The sequence below is a fragment of the Colias croceus genome, chromosome 2 (genome assembly GCF_905220415.1).
Source record: "Colias croceus chromosome 2, ilColCroc2.1".
Classification (NCBI taxonomy): domain Eukaryota; kingdom Metazoa; phylum Arthropoda; class Insecta; order Lepidoptera; family Pieridae; genus Colias; species Colias croceus.
In genome coordinates this window covers 8,282,835-8,299,566 of record NC_059538.1, presented here as the reverse complement: position 1 = coordinate 8,299,566, position 16,732 = coordinate 8,282,835, and the positions used below count along the sequence as shown (strand labels likewise).

General features: G+C 31.7%; 2 protein-coding genes and 2 long non-coding RNA genes across 4 annotated transcripts in view; 1 reads left to right on the top strand and 3 right to left on the bottom strand.

Moving 5' to 3' along the window:
- The window catches only part of LOC123703924 (ATP-binding cassette sub-family C member 4-like), a 29,849-nt gene extending 25,527 nt beyond the window's left edge, over positions 1-4,322 (top strand). Inside the window, exons 21-25 of the mRNA XM_045652116.1 lie at positions 884-1,011; positions 1,329-1,451; positions 2,032-2,154; positions 3,338-3,498; positions 3,859-4,322. Coding sequence (XP_045508072.1) covers positions 884-1,011; positions 1,329-1,451; positions 2,032-2,154; positions 3,338-3,498; positions 3,859-4,138 — 815 coding nt within the window. The 3' untranslated portion in view covers positions 4,139-4,322. The remainder of the gene's footprint in view (positions 1-883; positions 1,012-1,328; positions 1,452-2,031; positions 2,155-3,337; positions 3,499-3,858) is intronic.
- Positions 4,323-5,128: 806 nt separating this feature from the next.
- LOC123704237 lies at positions 5,129-7,363 on the bottom strand. The gene is made up of 2 exons (XR_006753107.1): positions 7,103-7,363; positions 5,129-5,306 (listed from the first exon to the last, which is right to left on the bottom strand). It is a non-coding gene; the product is annotated as an uncharacterized LOC123704237 (long non-coding RNA).
- Positions 5,752-6,028, bottom strand: LOC123704220. Its single transcript, XR_006753098.1, has 2 exons — positions 5,982-6,028; positions 5,752-5,943 (listed from the first exon to the last, which is right to left on the bottom strand). It is a non-coding gene; the product is annotated as an uncharacterized LOC123704220 (long non-coding RNA).
- Positions 7,364-9,472: 2,109 nt separating the features above from the next.
- Positions 9,473-16,732, bottom strand: part of LOC123700087 — a 33,770-nt gene continuing 26,510 nt past the window's right edge. The window contains exons 28-38 of the mRNA XM_045647212.1: positions 16,614-16,666; positions 16,291-16,500; positions 15,580-15,810; positions 15,383-15,489; positions 14,973-15,096; positions 14,670-14,843; positions 14,226-14,353; positions 10,619-10,741; positions 10,398-10,520; positions 10,095-10,255; positions 9,473-9,930 (exon numbers count right to left, since the gene is read on the bottom strand). Coding sequence (XP_045503168.1) covers positions 9,627-9,930; positions 10,095-10,255; positions 10,398-10,520; positions 10,619-10,741; positions 14,226-14,353; positions 14,670-14,843; positions 14,973-15,096; positions 15,383-15,489; positions 15,580-15,810; positions 16,291-16,500; positions 16,614-16,666 — 1,738 coding nt within the window. The 3' untranslated portion in view covers positions 9,473-9,626. The remainder of the gene's footprint in view (positions 9,931-10,094; positions 10,256-10,397; positions 10,521-10,618; positions 10,742-14,225; positions 14,354-14,669; positions 14,844-14,972; positions 15,097-15,382; positions 15,490-15,579; positions 15,811-16,290; positions 16,501-16,613; positions 16,667-16,732) is intronic.

Here is a 16,732-nt window from a genome sequence, read left to right as displayed (position 1 = left end):
TAGTCATCCCGTAATGTGTGGTATTTAAAGGTTATATTAGGTATGTCCATATTGGAATGTGTATTTTTGTAATTTATACAAGTAGATCGACTTCATACTAACACAAATTACAGAAATTCAGCCAAAAACAATATTTTTTAAAAGAAAACCTTAATAACTTTTGTACTTTATAATATAATCTAAATCTCAATAAATCCAAAAACATATTGTGGTTGTGGTTCTCTTACAATTGTATCCAAAAATCATTCAGCTTCCCCAAGCCCGTATACAAGTCACAAAGGTAACCAAAAATAGTATTCGCGACATCAGACCGCCATTATGATTCTAGTGCTACTTTACTTCAAAGCTTCTGCTGTTTAAGTCAGTAAGCCCGTAATTACCAAGAAACTGGAAAGTTAGGGCATTTCATACTGGAACAAATTGTTCTTCATCTCGGATTGTTAATTTGGGGTTTTAGATGAATTGTTTGAACTGAATTATGTTTAACAATATAATAAGATATTACTTTTTTTTTATTAAACATTTACGTAGTTTTAAATAAATCGTATGGTTTTCTAATTGACTGACCGGTTGGCTAAGTTGGTAGCGACCGCAATGCTGCCTTCGAAACCAGAGGTCGTGGGTTCAATTCCCACCAAGGGCATTTGTGTGATGTACATAGATGTTTGCTCTGTGTTAATTATCTATAAAAGTATATATTTAAAATGATATGTATATGTATGTTTATCAGCCATCTGGTTTCCATAACATAAGCGTAAAGCTTAGTATGGGATCAGATCGTGCCGTGTGTGAAAATTGTCCTGAATTATTTATTTATATTTTGAAATACTCAATTGATCATATAACATAGATGCGGTCTTTTGAGAGTAATTTTCTTTTACAGAAAGGGATGTATCTCCCACATGGCCTTCAGAAGGCAGAGTTGTGTTCCAAAATGTTAACTTGAAGTATGCTCCCGACGAGCCACCGATTTTGAAAAATCTGAACATTGTTATTGAGAGTGGATGGAAGGTAACAATGTTTAAATAATTAATACCTTCTAAATCAGTAATTTGACCTATTAACCAGGACTACATAAAATGTATTGTCTATTGATGTGTTTATGAAAGTTTTCTTATTTCATTAAGGTTCTTACTATTGTTAGCATTTATTTTAAGATTTTTACTGGATGTAGTAGCTGGTACCCATGCTTCTTTATATTATAACATAAATGTATTTTTCCAAAGATTTTTATTAAATTTCGCTTAAGTTGTAACTTCCGTTAAAACTTCGGAAATATTTCATAGGGGTCAAGTTAATATTAAAATATATATTTTTATTTGGTCCAGGTCGGTATTGTTGGAAGAACAGGTGCTGGAAAATCTTCGCTCATATCCGCTCTCTTCAGGTTTGCGTACATCGACGGAATTATTACCATTGATGATATCGACACCTCATTGGTGGCACGACAGGTAATATGATAAAATAATAATATTAAGTAATATAGTTACAATTATATACTAAGCAATTTATTGAAGTGAAACTTTTTTATCGGGGTTGGAAAAAAATTTAATGTAACATTTTTTCGTTACGCGTGACATTTTTCCGTTACGCGCCATCTTTTTCTTATCCCTACCACGCGTGATTCGACGTATGCTTTCTCCAGCGGAGTAGGGATAGCATTATCGTTTTAACAAGATATAAAATAAGGTCATAAAGAAGTTTCACTTCTTACGTGTGTACACACATTTTTTTTTTATTATCTAAGCTAAGTTTGAATTATGTACTTCAATTTTGATTTTTCTGATTAGATCTAATTCTAGTTAATTCCAATGATTATGAATAAAAAATGTGTGTGTGCCGAGCACACGTGTTGGAAGTGAAACTTCTTTACCAAGATTCAAAGATACCAAAATTGTCGTTTTACTCCATGGCGTGACGGTATGGCGCGGGACCTTGAAATTTTACTCTTAACGCGCCTAAAGAAGTATCACTTCAAAAAACTTTCGAATACATCGTCTCTAACTTTTATAACAAATAAATGTATTTCAGAATCTTCGGTCGAAAATTTCGATAATTCCTCAAGAACCAGTGCTGTTCTCAGCTACGATCCGATACAATTTGGATCCCTTCAATATTTATAGTGATAATGATATATGGAGAGCTCTTGAACAGGCAAGTTATTAATTATACTAAAGCATTTTGTCGAAAATAGTATGTAATTTAAAAAACTTAAATTAAACCGTGCTAGCGTTTTAATAAACACCTATGTAAAAGTAACAGAAATAACAAAGCAATTAAGTAAATTACAATAAAATGAAGCATCTCCATTTAAAATATTCATATATCACGTACAGCGCACATACTTTACAAATAAAATTACTGTTTTCTTATTTTACAAGAATTTTCAAATTTTTATTAATTATATTGTTTTAATTATAAAACAATATAATAAAAATTTTATTTTCTGTTCTTTGTTTATGATTGTTCTGTCTCGTATAATAAATGTTTCTTCCAAATCGGTAGAGCATTTTGTAAGTTTATTATTATCATACAAAACTACAAATCTTTGTTATAAAGTGTTGATTAAAATATCTTAGGCCATATTCGTGTAATTAATACTGATTATTATTCATATTATTTGACAGACCGGTTGGCTTGGTTGGTAGTGACCCTGCTTTCCAAGCCAGAGGTCGTGGGTTCGATTCCCATCCGGCAAATATTTGTGTGATGAACATAGATGTTTGCTCTGTATCAGGGTGTTAATTATCTATATATAAATATTTATTTAAAATTATATGTATGTTTATCAGCCATCTGGTTTCGATATCCCAAGCGAAAGTATGGATCGTGTCGTGTGTGAAAATTGCCCTGAAATATTTATATTTATTTATTTAATTTTAAAAGAATATTTCAAATTCGATTGTATTGTTTTATCATAATTGTATATAAAAAAAGAAAATAGTTTTTTCATGTTAGAATGTTTGATTTATGTTTGTTCTCTCTCGTGAAGACAAATAAATGTTTCTTTCAAGTCGTTAGAGCACTTTTCTAGTCCATTCATTATAAATAAATAATAAAAAAATAAATCTTTATTTCACCTTTAAAATATACAATATTGATTATGAGGCTCTGGCTCTCTTGCTAGGCAGAGCCTGTGTTAAGAGAGCCAGTCCCTTCCCGTAATACATTGTGTTCTAGATAAAGGTTAAAACAAAAAGAAAATTTATACAAAGGCAAAAATTAAAAATAAAAGGGGGATAGCCAACACAGAACAGTAACAGAACAGAACATTACATACAAAAATAAAAATCTTTCTTATAATATAAGGGTAAATTAATACAAGATTCGTTAACAGGTGGACATGAAATCAAGTGTTCCATCATTAGACTTCAAGGTAACAGAAGGTGGAGCGAACTTCTCTGTGGGTCAGAGACAGCTCATGTGTTTAGCGCGAGCTGTGCTCAGGTCTAACAAACTGCTCATCATGGATGAGGCCACTGCTAATGTTGATCCTCAGTGAGTTGGATTATCTTTGTATATTATGTGTGTTTGTTTTTGCATCTCAATTAGAATATATTGTCTGTAAGTATAAAATTAAAAAAAAATCTTATGTGATTTTGCAGAAAGTAGGTTAAGGTTTTATAGTTTATGTGATTTTTTGAGGATAAAACTTAAACCTATGCATTTAGCCCATTTTATGACTTATGAGATGTGCTAAAAATAGAAATGACTTTATTTGTACAATTAATTTCTGGCATCTTACAACCTTAAATTTTAGCCATTGTTATTATAAATAGACAAATAAAAACCCCATAAAACATTATAATTGCGTATATTCCAAAAAATTTTAACAAATTAAAATTTTCTATCCTCCAGGACGGATAACTTCATCCAACAAACAATTCGCAAGCAATTCGCCTCTTGCACCGTGCTAACTATTGCCCACCGTCTCAACACCATCATGGACTCCGACCGAGTGCTGGTGATGAGCTCTGGTGAAGTGGCCGAATTTGATCACCCTTACATCCTCCTATCCAACCCTAACAGCCATTTCACAAGCATGGTGAAGGAAACCGGTGATAAAAGCAGCGGAGCGTTGTTCGAAATCGCTAAAGCGTCGTACTTCGAAAAAAATCCAAACGAAAACGCAAGATGATTGTCGCTACACCTCACAGTGCATTTACATCAAATGGAATAATTATAGTTAGAGCAAGAACATTCTATCTTCTTTTAGTGTAAACGAAATTATTCAGAGTTGTTGAAGTAATAAATGAATACTCTTTATTCTACACTAGCTTTCCGCCTGCGGCTTCGCCCGCGTTTTCAAAGAAAAGCCCGCATAGTTCCCGTTCCCGTGGGATTTCCTGGATAAAACCTAGCCTATGTTGCTCAGTGAAGATGCAGCTTTCTAATGGTGAAAGAATTTTTGAAATCGGTGAAAACCATACATACATACATAATTACAAACCTTTCCTCTTTATAATATTAGTAATTAGTATCTATAGATACACAGAAATTTGTTACATGGTTGAGATAGCTTCTAATATAGATGTTATTACATATAGAAAGAAACGTAAGTACGTATTAGAACTGCATAGAATATTTTCGAACGTACTAAGAACATTGAAAGAATGCTCTACGCCTGTTTTCACTAAAACAATTAGACATAGTGGAGTTAGAATGGTCGCTCGTTTGATGTACACCATAGATAATACTGTATATATAAGAACGCACCGTTACATGGCAATACTGTGATTTCTGTGCCCGTACTGGAAGACCTTAACGGGAACAATTAGTATCGAATGTATTAATTAATGTTAGTGTAAGTTAAGTCGTCCACGAGCTTATACTTAATTGATAAACAAAAATGTTAATATTAAAATATATCTAGATACTGGAATAAAATAAATTGTATTGTGTTTCATTAAATTTTTCATAATATTATTTTATCTGTATCATTTTAAACTTTTAATAAAGATTTTTTTAAAGTAATAATGCTCTGTTAAAGTAAATATTAAAAATATTTATTATAAAAAGATTTAAATTTAATTCAATTAAATCAGTTATAAGTACAAGCTTGTGGATGAGCAATAGATTATAGTAATGAATTGAAGACTTTTTTGTTATAATGACAATAACAGCACAATGATTTATTAAATTAATTTATTTTTTAAATTGTGTTTCATTTCTATACCCTGACGATGATGGTCTGTTGTAAACTATAAGGGCAGTAATCCAAGTGAGTTAATTAGCTTTCTGTCGGTTTTCATTTTTCTCTTTTTGATGTATACATGGCCTCTCATCCCGGCTCCGTCCGGACTGACCTGGGATATAAAAATAAAATAAAATATAGCCCATGACAAACATAATTAATAAAAGGGCCCTGGCGTGAAAGTAAGTACTTTCAAAAAAAAAACGAATACTGGAAATAACAAAATTTTGCTGAAAATAAAATTCCTTTATTTTTAAAAAGGAAAAGAACTGCATTCAAAGATCTTAGAAAAGTAAATTTGTTATTTCATTCTTCAAATCGACACAAATAGTCTTATACTAGTATTTTCTACACCACATTATCCGTAAAATATGAAATATTTGTTAAAGGACAGCTGATAATAATTTTCAATTTTCAATCTTAGCCTAATTTCAGCATAGATCCTATAGACAAATCAAGAATTTAAGGGAATTGTATATTGAGCTAAAATGATTACGTCGTTAAATTTCTTACTACCTACTAAGTTTTCTTAGAGTGTAGAGTCTTTCTTCTGTGCCTTGGCTGCATATTTGATTCGATGTCCCCGAATTTCATTATTTTTTGCTGTTTAGTCGATAGCTGGTAGTGGATTTTCTTAACAAACTGCTTTTCTTTTCCAACTAAAATGCGTAGTTTTTGTGAAAATCGAAATTGAAAATGATATTTTTCAAGGTTATTTTTGTACTAAAAACGCAACTTTAAGTAAAATCCTAAGCCATTATAGTATCAAAATGTCTAAATATCCCACTCACACGCATTATTTTTAAATATATTCATGTACCTATTACTTTATTTACATATTACAATTTTTTTTGTTAAAATATTATTTTAACAATTTATTATAGCCAAAAATCGTTCCAATAATTTGTATTTACAACAAGCCACAGATTAGTTAATATGACGCAAATCACAGATTAGCAATACAAATATACTAGCTTATGATCACAGACATATGTGCTTATGATAGAGTATAAATGATACATTTTAATGTTATTTTTATATCTCACTTTGCTTCAGTTTTTAAAAACGATTAACTTTTACTTTTTATAGTATTCAAATAGGTAGCGAGGAGCGAAGCGACGAGCGTGTTAGGTTAACTCTTGAACTGCCGCACGAGCCGAGCGAGCGAAGCGAGCGTGCCGCGGCAGCGGCCGGCGAGTGCCAGAAGCGACTTTAGGGCGATTCCCACTCAAACAAAAAAAAACTACTTAGGTTTAAACAACTTGTTTGTATTTTATTTATGTATCGTAAAATTATTTTTATTATCAAATTCTTTCTAAGTTAAAATTATTTTTGACAAATTCATTTTAAAAATCAATTTCTAATTATGTTTAATATTTACAATCGTGAACGCGTCATATAAAATTTATTATCTATGGCATGTCGTCAGTCGTAAATACGTGGTAAATACAAACTTAAATTTTTGGCTATATACCTTTTCAGGTAGTTAATATAATTTTAGAAATTGTTATATATATAAATTAATAATCCGGCAATCTATTTAAAAATATTGCCTGTGTGCGAGATTATTAGAAGTTTTGATACGACAATGGTATAAAAGTGTCGTTTTTAGTACAAAAATAACCTTAAAAACATTATTTTCATTTTCGATTTTCACAAAAACTACGCATTTTAGTTGGAAAAGAAAAGCAGTTTGTTATGAAAAGTCACTACCCTCTACCTATTTTACAACTCTAAACAATAAAATTCGGGGACATTGTTTCAAATATTTAACCTGTGCCTTTTCTTAACTTTGCTTTAATTTATTTAAAAACCAATGTTTTCCAAAACTAGATTACAAATAAGTGTAGGCATTAAATTTCTCTAATTGCTAATACAAGTACTTTTGACGAAGGAAAAATTACATACCTTTTTATTTAAAAACTGCATAAAAGACTCCTGCGGGGATGATGGCAACGGTACAGCCGATAGGTTAGAAATAAGATAATCAGAACTAGGCTCAAGAATAACCCTTTAACTTTCCTATCAGTGTAGAAAACCTCTATATTTTCATCACTACAATTTTCGCAACAACTCATTTTTACGTCAAACCAAGCAATTTCGAAAGATCAATAGAGTCATCGTGATTATTTAAAATATTATATCGTGGAAATTATAATTTCGGTAACATTTTTATAAGAATTATGATATTAAAATATGTGGTTTAATTGAGTTATTATGACTTTGAATGGCATATGATAGTTTGATGACGTATTAGTGTTTGACTAGAATTGTGTTTTTGGCAGGAAAGAGTTCTTTATACAGGCTCATTTAAATCTATTGTTTCCACAATTGTTTCATAGCAGTGATAAAAAATATCACTGAACTAAAATAAACTACTGCAGTGCGTTTCATTAATTAAACACTAGAGTTATCGAATTCAAATCGAAAGAAGATTTCAGACATATCTATACGTATAACAGAACAGACAAATCAATTAGTGGAATTTTTAATTGATCCTCCCCTTATCCACGATATCACTTCTCTAATCGGTGTAGGTATATATGCTATCGACATTATAGGTATGCTATCAGTATATTGTGTTGAACAAAAACGGTCTAAGGAATCTATCAACTTGAGGACTATGGTTAAAAGTTGGTGTAAACAATAGTGTAAACCATCAAATCCCTCTTTCTTATTGTGTTGTGTATGTATGTTCTGTTACATACTGAGCCGATTAAAACAATATTAATGGCTGTAGGATACATATTCAATAGTATTCTATCGCAGATCACAATGAAATGAATGCAAGATAATAATTTTTAATGTATTGAATATACCTACTGTCTTCTAATAGTAATTTTGTACGATAATTTAATTATATATTTCAACGTTTTCATTAAAACTATAATTATATTTCTCTGAATATTTTCGTTCAGGCAGGATATTTATTCAAAGCATTTTTCATTCATATCTATGATGAGGTAATTGACCCCGAGAAATAAATTAAACTTGTTTCATTAATTTATTGGATATTTAAAAATGTTACATAAAATGTATGTAAGTATACTATTTATTTTGATTACAATGAAATAGAAGCACCTCTGGTATTTTCTGGTTTTCTATTCCGTGATTATTCTTTTTAACATCTTCGGTACATTTCGCAGCAATAAATCTGCCACAATAGATATGCTATCACTAGTACTAATGCACCAGAAATATATAAAACATGTGGATTTGTATACACAGATTGTGATTTTTCAACACAGCAGCTTACGTCGCTTGAACAGCAACCCATAGTAATTGTGTTTTTATCAGAAGAAGCTTATTTATGAAAGGCGACTCTTGCAGACGAATATATAATATAATTTATAGTTTTTCATTGTGCTTATGAAATATACTGAAATCGTCACAAGCTCGGGAGTTATTATTTTTTTAATTTTTTTAGATTATCATCATTTTATGATAATAATGAACTTGATACAAAGATTCACTATGATAGATTCATTATCGAAGATATGACGCGTCAAACCTATTGAAGGAGTATTGTGACATAGAGGATTTAATGAACGTAGTACCTAAGGCTTTATACCACCTTTATACAATATTACACTTTTTTGTCTAGTCTCGACTTTAGTTCTAAATATTAAAATCCTTTATCATAACATATTAAGTATTAACATGGATAACATTACTTTATTTTGTAATCTAAGGATAACATTATACTGATTGGTCTAGAACAGAATATTGTTTGCAAAAAAATGCCATTATATTATGGCTTGAATCTTGAAGATTTGTCAATTATTTCTTACTGCTCGTATTTATTTCTTTGATTAATTTACATATAATTGAAAATGTTGTAAAAACGAGTTAAAGATAAGTGTCAGAATTATTGACTGAACATATTTTTTTTTCACAGTTATCTTAATGCAAGAAGCTTATATCTTTATGTAATATGTTTGGATATCGTTGTGTCGTAGTTGTTGTAATCAATATATTATGTACATGATTTCAGATTTGCATGAAAGTAGATCTCGGGACCAAAGCCAACAAACTTCATAAATCATATTATGTTTCATACCGTCACCTGTGTGTTAAATTAAACTGCTTCATTTTGAATCAATATGAAACAAGTATGAAACATGTTCGTTCATCATACCACTAACAATTTAAATATTCTTTCTACTTAAAGTATCGAATAAATTGATTTCGATTAATTTTTAATATGTATTTGGAATTAAATGTGGGAATAACCAAGGTATATATTATTTTTTTATTATTCACAATAAAACAAAGCTGTTTAGATTATTTATATTTATTTTCCTAAGTATAAAAATTTTACTACAAAAGTAAGAGTTAAGTATAAAATAAGTACATTTTTTCATATCATCCATTCATCGACATCGGCTTACAACAAATACACGTTTGGTGAACAGATACACCACTCCGATGACTACATGTCTTTCTTAGCTTCACCAGAGCGAGGTATGACATCAACATCTCTATTAAAGTATTTAGCTTTGGCAACTTCGAATAGGACTCTGCTCATGTTTTCTCCAGTCTCGTTGACCATAAAGCTGAACAGACTGTTCGGATTAGAGAGCAGTATGTACGGATGGTCAAACTCCGCGACCTGCCCCTTGTCCATGACCACTACTCGGTCTGAATCCATGATAGTGTTCAGACGATGAGCAATTGTTAGCACAGTGCACGAGGAAAAGATTCCTCTAATTGTTTTCTGGATCAGGTCATCCGTTCTGGAAATAGAAACATTAAAGTCATCTCATATATAACTTTCAAATATGAAATATTGGAACATAAAAACAAGGACAAGGTTATGTTATTTAATTCTTTCTACATCATATTTCATGATTTATTATACTGATATTTTTAAAAGTAATATATTAATATTGTAACGTACTGTGGATCGACATTAGCCGTCGCTTCATCCATAACAAGGATCTTATTGGATCGCAAGATGGCTCTCGCCAAGCAGAGCAGCTGTCGTTGACCGACCGAGAAATTAGATCCACCCTCTGTTACTTTGTAATCCAAAGCTGGTATAGAGTCTTTTAATTCCACCTGTAATGATAAAGATTATTACTATTCATACTATCTCACAATCAAGTTATCAAGCGATTTGCTCTTTTCTCTTCAGGAGTAAAATTTTTGCTTAAAATGAATATTTGAATGCATTTCTTTAGTCATTATAAATAAAACCTACTTGTTCCAGCGCTCTCCAGATGTCTTCATCACTGTATGAATCAAACGGATCCAAATTGTACCTTAAAGTTGCCGAGAACAATACGGGAACTTGTGGAATAATTGAAATTTTAGAACGTAATACCTGAAATCATAATAAAAACAAATAATATTCGTCAAAAAATCTATTGTATAATAATAATATAATGTCAAATTCAATTAAGATTATAGATTATAACTCACATTTTTCGCAATGCCGTTAGTATCTAAGCCATCAATTTTGATTTTCCCTTCAATGGTTGTGAGTCTGAACAAAGCATATATAAGCGACGATTTACCAGCTCCAGTTCTGCCCACTATACCGACCTGAGAACATCTCAACCAATTAGAGTTTTGGCTAAATAGATAGAACAAGAATTTGTTCGTTATAATGTTAATTTAATAATCCAGGAAGCTATTCCTATTGAAAAATAATGAATATTGTCATGGACATAATACAAACAAGTTCGATTTCAAAAGGCCGATCACATCTTTTCAAAGCATTTCAAAAATCTTGAGCGGTGGTGATCGGTCTCTGCCTTAGATCATTTAGTAATTACTTAAAGATCTAAGGTCTCTCAAACTCAAACTCAAACTCAAACATTCATTTATTCAATTAGACTACTATTTAGTAGCACTTTCGAATCGTCATTACATAAGTATTTTTAACATTTACCACCGATTCGGAAAGCAGTATCTATGGAGAAGAATCGGCAAGAAACTCCATAGTTGCTCTTTTAAAATCATGTCAATATTACATAATATGTAACTTATATCTAACTTATACATAATATATCTTAATATGCCAAAGAACTGTCCTGTGGTTTTTACGCGACAACCCTCCATGGGTCTTTATCGTCCATATATTCCTGAATACTGTAGTACGCTCTCTGAACTAGTATATTTTTTATATAAGTTTTAAATTTAGAACTACTAAACTCTTTAATATTGAGAGGAATTCTATTGTATAAGCGTATACCTTGACCCATAAATGAATTTTTAACTTTAGCTAATCGGAAAAATGGCATTTCAATTCTATTCCTGTTCCTTGTGCCATAATCGTGTCTATCTCCTACCCTTGTGTGTAAGTCGGCGTTTTTGTGAACATGCAAAATATTATTAAATATATACTGTGATGGTACAGTAAGGATACCAGTATTCTTAAAATGATCTCTTAGTGAGTCCCGAGCACGTAAATTATATATAGAGCGAATGGCTCTTTTCTGTAAGATAAATATAGTTTCTATATCCGCAGCCTTGCCCCACAGTAGAATTCCATAGGACATAATGCTATGAAAGTAGCTGAAATAAACCAATCTAGCCGTATCTTCATCGGTGAGATGCCTTATTTTTCGGACTGCATATGCAGCTGAACTGAGCTTACCTGCAGCGGTGTTGACATGGGCTTCTCACTGTAGTTTCTCATCCAATGTTAACCCTAGAAATACAGTAGACTCAGTAGGATGCAATACCTCCCCGTTCAAGGTAATATCTCTGTTCAACTTTTTTACATTAGGAAGTAAAAATTCAACACAAGTGGTTTTTTTGGCATTTAATAATAAATTATTGGCAGTAAACCATTCAGATATGTGTAAAAGAGCACTGTTCACTTCGTCAACATTTGGGTCATGCCTATCCACATTAAAAATTAATGAGGTATCATCTGCAAACAGAACTATTTCACACCTATCCTGCAAATAATAGGGAAGATCATTGATATATACCAAGAACAAGAAGGGACCTAAAATGGACCCCTGTGGAACACCAATGTTAATTGACGCACCGCTAGAACGTTCTCCATTAACAACTACAGTCTGTATCCTATCATGCAGGTATGACGCTATGAGGTTCTGGGCTTTTCCTGTAATTCCATAGTGATTAAGTTTACGTAACAAAGTACAATGTTCAACGCAGTCAAATGCCTTGGAGAGGTCACAAAATATCCCCAGAGCATTTTTTGAGTTTTCCCATGCTTTATAAATATGTGTTAGAAGTGCAACTCCAGCATCTGTGGTTGAGCGCCCCTTTGTGAAACCAAACTGTTTGGTGTGCAGTAAATTATTAGATGCAAAATTACTACTCAATTGGTTTAATATTAACTTCTCGAATACCTTACTTAATGTTGGTAAAATAGAGATAGGTCTATAATTGTTACAGTCTTCTTGATCGCCCTTCTTAAATAGAGGTATAACTTTACTAAGCTTTAGTAAATTAGGAAATGTACCATAGTCACAACACTTATTAAATATGAAAGCTAAATTTTTCGCAATATTTTCTATTATATTATTAACTAAATTTACGGACATTCCCCAAAGATCACAAGTATTTTTTAGATTAAGCGTCTTAAAGGCAGTAACAATATCACTAGCAGTTACGTGTCGTAATTCAAATAATGTACTGCACCCCGCAACATGGTCCCTCAAAAAGGTTTCTGCAAGTGCTGAAGACGAATTTAAACTATTAGTAATAGTAGCAGGGACACTACTGAAGAATTCTTCAAAAGCAAGCGCAACATCAGCACTTTTGTCAATAACCCTGTCATTATTTACAAGTTTTATGGTATTACTTGATTTGCTTTTACCCATTTCACCATTAATAATAGACCAGACTGTTTTAACTTTATTATCAGAGTCGCGTATTTTTTCTTTGATATACAAACGCTTTGCAGTAAAACAAACTTTTTTAAAAATTTTTGAGTAATTTCTAACATAACTAAGAAAAGATGGGTCTTTATTATAATGCTTCATACCATATAATTCATAAAGAATGTTCCTGCACCTATGTATACTAGCTGTCGCCCATTTACTAAATGGTAAATCCTTGGTAATATTTAAAGATTTAACTTTAAATATTTTTTCAAATTCATTATGTACTAAATTAAAAAGATTTTTAAACATTTCACAAGGACTATTAGGAAAGGATTGATCATTTAGTACGGGCAGGTTTTTATTAATATTATTCCTAAATTTATTAATGCCTTTTTTAGTTATAGGCCTAACATTAATCCTTTTAAATGTAGGTATGCAATCCCATTCAAAAACTACTTTCTGGCCACAGTGATCCGAAGTCAATGTATTGAGAATATTTTTCTCTAAACAGATGCAGTCACAGTATATATTATCAATACAGGTTGCAGAAGTAGGTGTAATTCGTGTGGGTTCGTTAAAAAGTTTATATAGATTAAATGACTGAAATAAATTAACAATTCGTGTAGCCGTTTGTGTTTGTAAAAGTAAATCAATATTAAAATCACCACATACTATAACTTTTTTTTTACTCCTGCTTAGACGCTTTAATATTTCTTCCATGACTTTCTCAAACATATTATAGTCACTGGAAGGGGGTCTATAAACGCAAACAATAATATAACGCTCCAGCTCCACACAGGACAGTTCAATGGTCCGTTCTACAGAAAGACTAACAATGTCAGTTCGTTCTTTACATTTTACACTATCATGTACAAAAATAACAGAACCTCCGTGAATAGCCTGCGTCCTAAAGTATATACTTTTTAATTTGTAATTTTCAATATTTACTAACGACTGACATTGTTTAAGCCAATGTTCTGTTACACAAAATATTTTAATATTGTTATCATTCAGAAACAATTCTACTTCTAACAATTTGCTAGCCAAGCCTTGAATATTTTGATGCACAATGGAAAAAGACTGCTTAGCTGTTGTCTTATATACTAGTTTAAATCTAGCTTAGGGCTAGATTGTCTGTCAACCGAACTCTGCCGAACTACTAATTCATATTCCCGATTTATTATAATATATATAAAAAATAAACTCATGGCTAAGTTACTTACTTTCCAACCACCCTGTATTGTGAAACTGAGATCTTTCAACACTGGTGGGTCTTCCAAACCATATTGTAAGTAAACGTTTTCAAATTCTACATTTCCTTTCGTTGGCCAATCAACTGCAGGCCGAATTGCTAAAATACATATTACCAACGTTTTATAAGTATTATGAAAGATTAATATTATATACATTCTTTTGAAAGTATATTTAATTTAAAATAAAGTTATAGTAACAATTAATGTAAATTGGAACACATAATATTATGATAATGCAGGCCATAAAATGAACATTAGTGAGATACTTTTATCCTGAATATAATTAATGAGCAATACTATCGAATAGACACTAAAATATTGTTAACCGATACTGATACATTTTGCCGCATCTTTGAAAATTTATACATCCTTAAACATTTTCTATCCCTACTTTCCTTTTTTTTCAATACTTACGTCCATCTTCCATATTATCTTCGGGTGGTAGGTTAGTGTATTCGAGTACACGCTCTACAGAGGTCATTTGAGCTAAAAGATCTGCTGTAATTCTGGCAGCCATTTGCAAAATAAAGGTCATTGACATCGATTGACTGACAGCAAGACCAACACTACCAACAGGAATAGCATCACCTAAAAATTACGTAGTCTTGGTCAGAAAGTTCTAAAGTTCTTAGAATAACAAATATTCTAATTCTATTTATTTCGAATAACTAAGTAGGTATAGTTTATGTGTACATATTAATATTTGGGATGACTTACCAAAATCTATGAAGAGAAAGGCTGCTATTATAACGCCCAAATACACAAGACCTATTGTGTCCAGGTACATGCCAAACGCGGAGGATCCACCGATGAATGAGAAAAACGCGCTTGTATTGAGATCCTAGGGGGGAAAATAACGTTAAGATTTTTAGGTGATTTGTTAGGATAATATGTTATAGTACAAGATCACCCACATATCTACACGACCAGGGCCGCCAGACTTCACCTATTTTCTGACGGATGAATTTTGGATGATTGGGGGAGTGTTAGTACGTAATACCATCATGCACATGTGGTAGCATATACTAACACTACCCAATCGTCCACATTTTATCCATCAGAAAATAGGTGAAGTCTGGAGGCCCTTGCTCTATTAGTAATATGAGTTAACAGTAATATTATCTTACCTGGGCATCATCGAACATTTTTTGCAATCTATCTTGCGAATTAGAACTTCTAATCGTTGATAAACCACTAATTGTAGAACTGAGCATTCCAAATACGGGACTTTTCGCTGTTAAAGTAAAAAAATATGCATAATCATAGGAAATTTAAAATGAAATAATCATAAGTAGATTATAATGTGGTAAATGAGAATACGTACTTGTACTTTCCAATCGTTTAACTGCTTGAGCTGCATTTAAATACCACCTAAATATTACAAAAAATATAAGGAGTAAGATAACAGTCGGTAAAAGGGTCCAAGGCAGTGCTGTAGCATTTAATACGAGTACACTGATCGCCATCATGTACATTTGTATAGTTTCCAGAAAACTCCGAGGTAAATTTTCATCCATTGCTCCCATGTCCTTTGAGAACCTGTTCAAAACTCGCCCTTAAAAAATAAGATCGATTAATGATGTAATTTATTAAATTAACAATTATTAAATAGTTAAAGGGGGAGCAGGGGTGTCCCGGTTTTACCCGCATTGCTTCTATTGGTCTTAGTGTGATCATATATAGCCTATATAGCCTTCCTCGATAAATGGACTATCTAACCGTAAAATAATTTTTCAAATCGGAAACGTGGTTCCTGAAATGAGCGCGTTCAAGCAAACAAACATATTCTTCAACTTATCCAAGGAGATAATGGATTTCAAGTTAAATGGACAAGTATCAAGGATTACGATTCTATCTATATTTTTGTTAACTGTTATCATCATGTTTAATTATTGTCATATCGAATATTGTTATTGCCCTCACTTCCTAGATATGTAATCAAATCAATCGTTAAGTATTCAAGGCAAAAGAATTAAAAAAGATAACAGAATATTATTAAGCAATGATGGAAAGAATTAGTATCTATCGACCTCACCTGATGGGTTTGTATCAAAAAATCTCATCACAGCCTTAATGAGATTTTGAAACATGTTATTATGAAGATTTCTGGAAGCTCGAGCGACCGCTACGACGAAAGCAACGATTCTAGTTTGTGTCATTAACACGGTGAATATAACAATGACTCCAGTAATTATTAGATATTGTCCTGTTGTTAGAGGTCCCATCACAACGTCTAGTCCAGGGTCTAAAGTACAATGTGAATGTATCAGGGACGTGTTTTAATAGACACATATAAAATTGTTTTTAAACTTGCAGATTTTATATACTTTAAAATATATTCAGAGTTTAAATACATACCTGGTTCCTCGTTTGGCAGTAAGCTCTGCTCATATTTATCAACTTCATTTGTCCTGTGGTATATAGATATTGTTAATTATAGCAAAATTCAATAATCGATACTTGCATGTTTCTAAGTT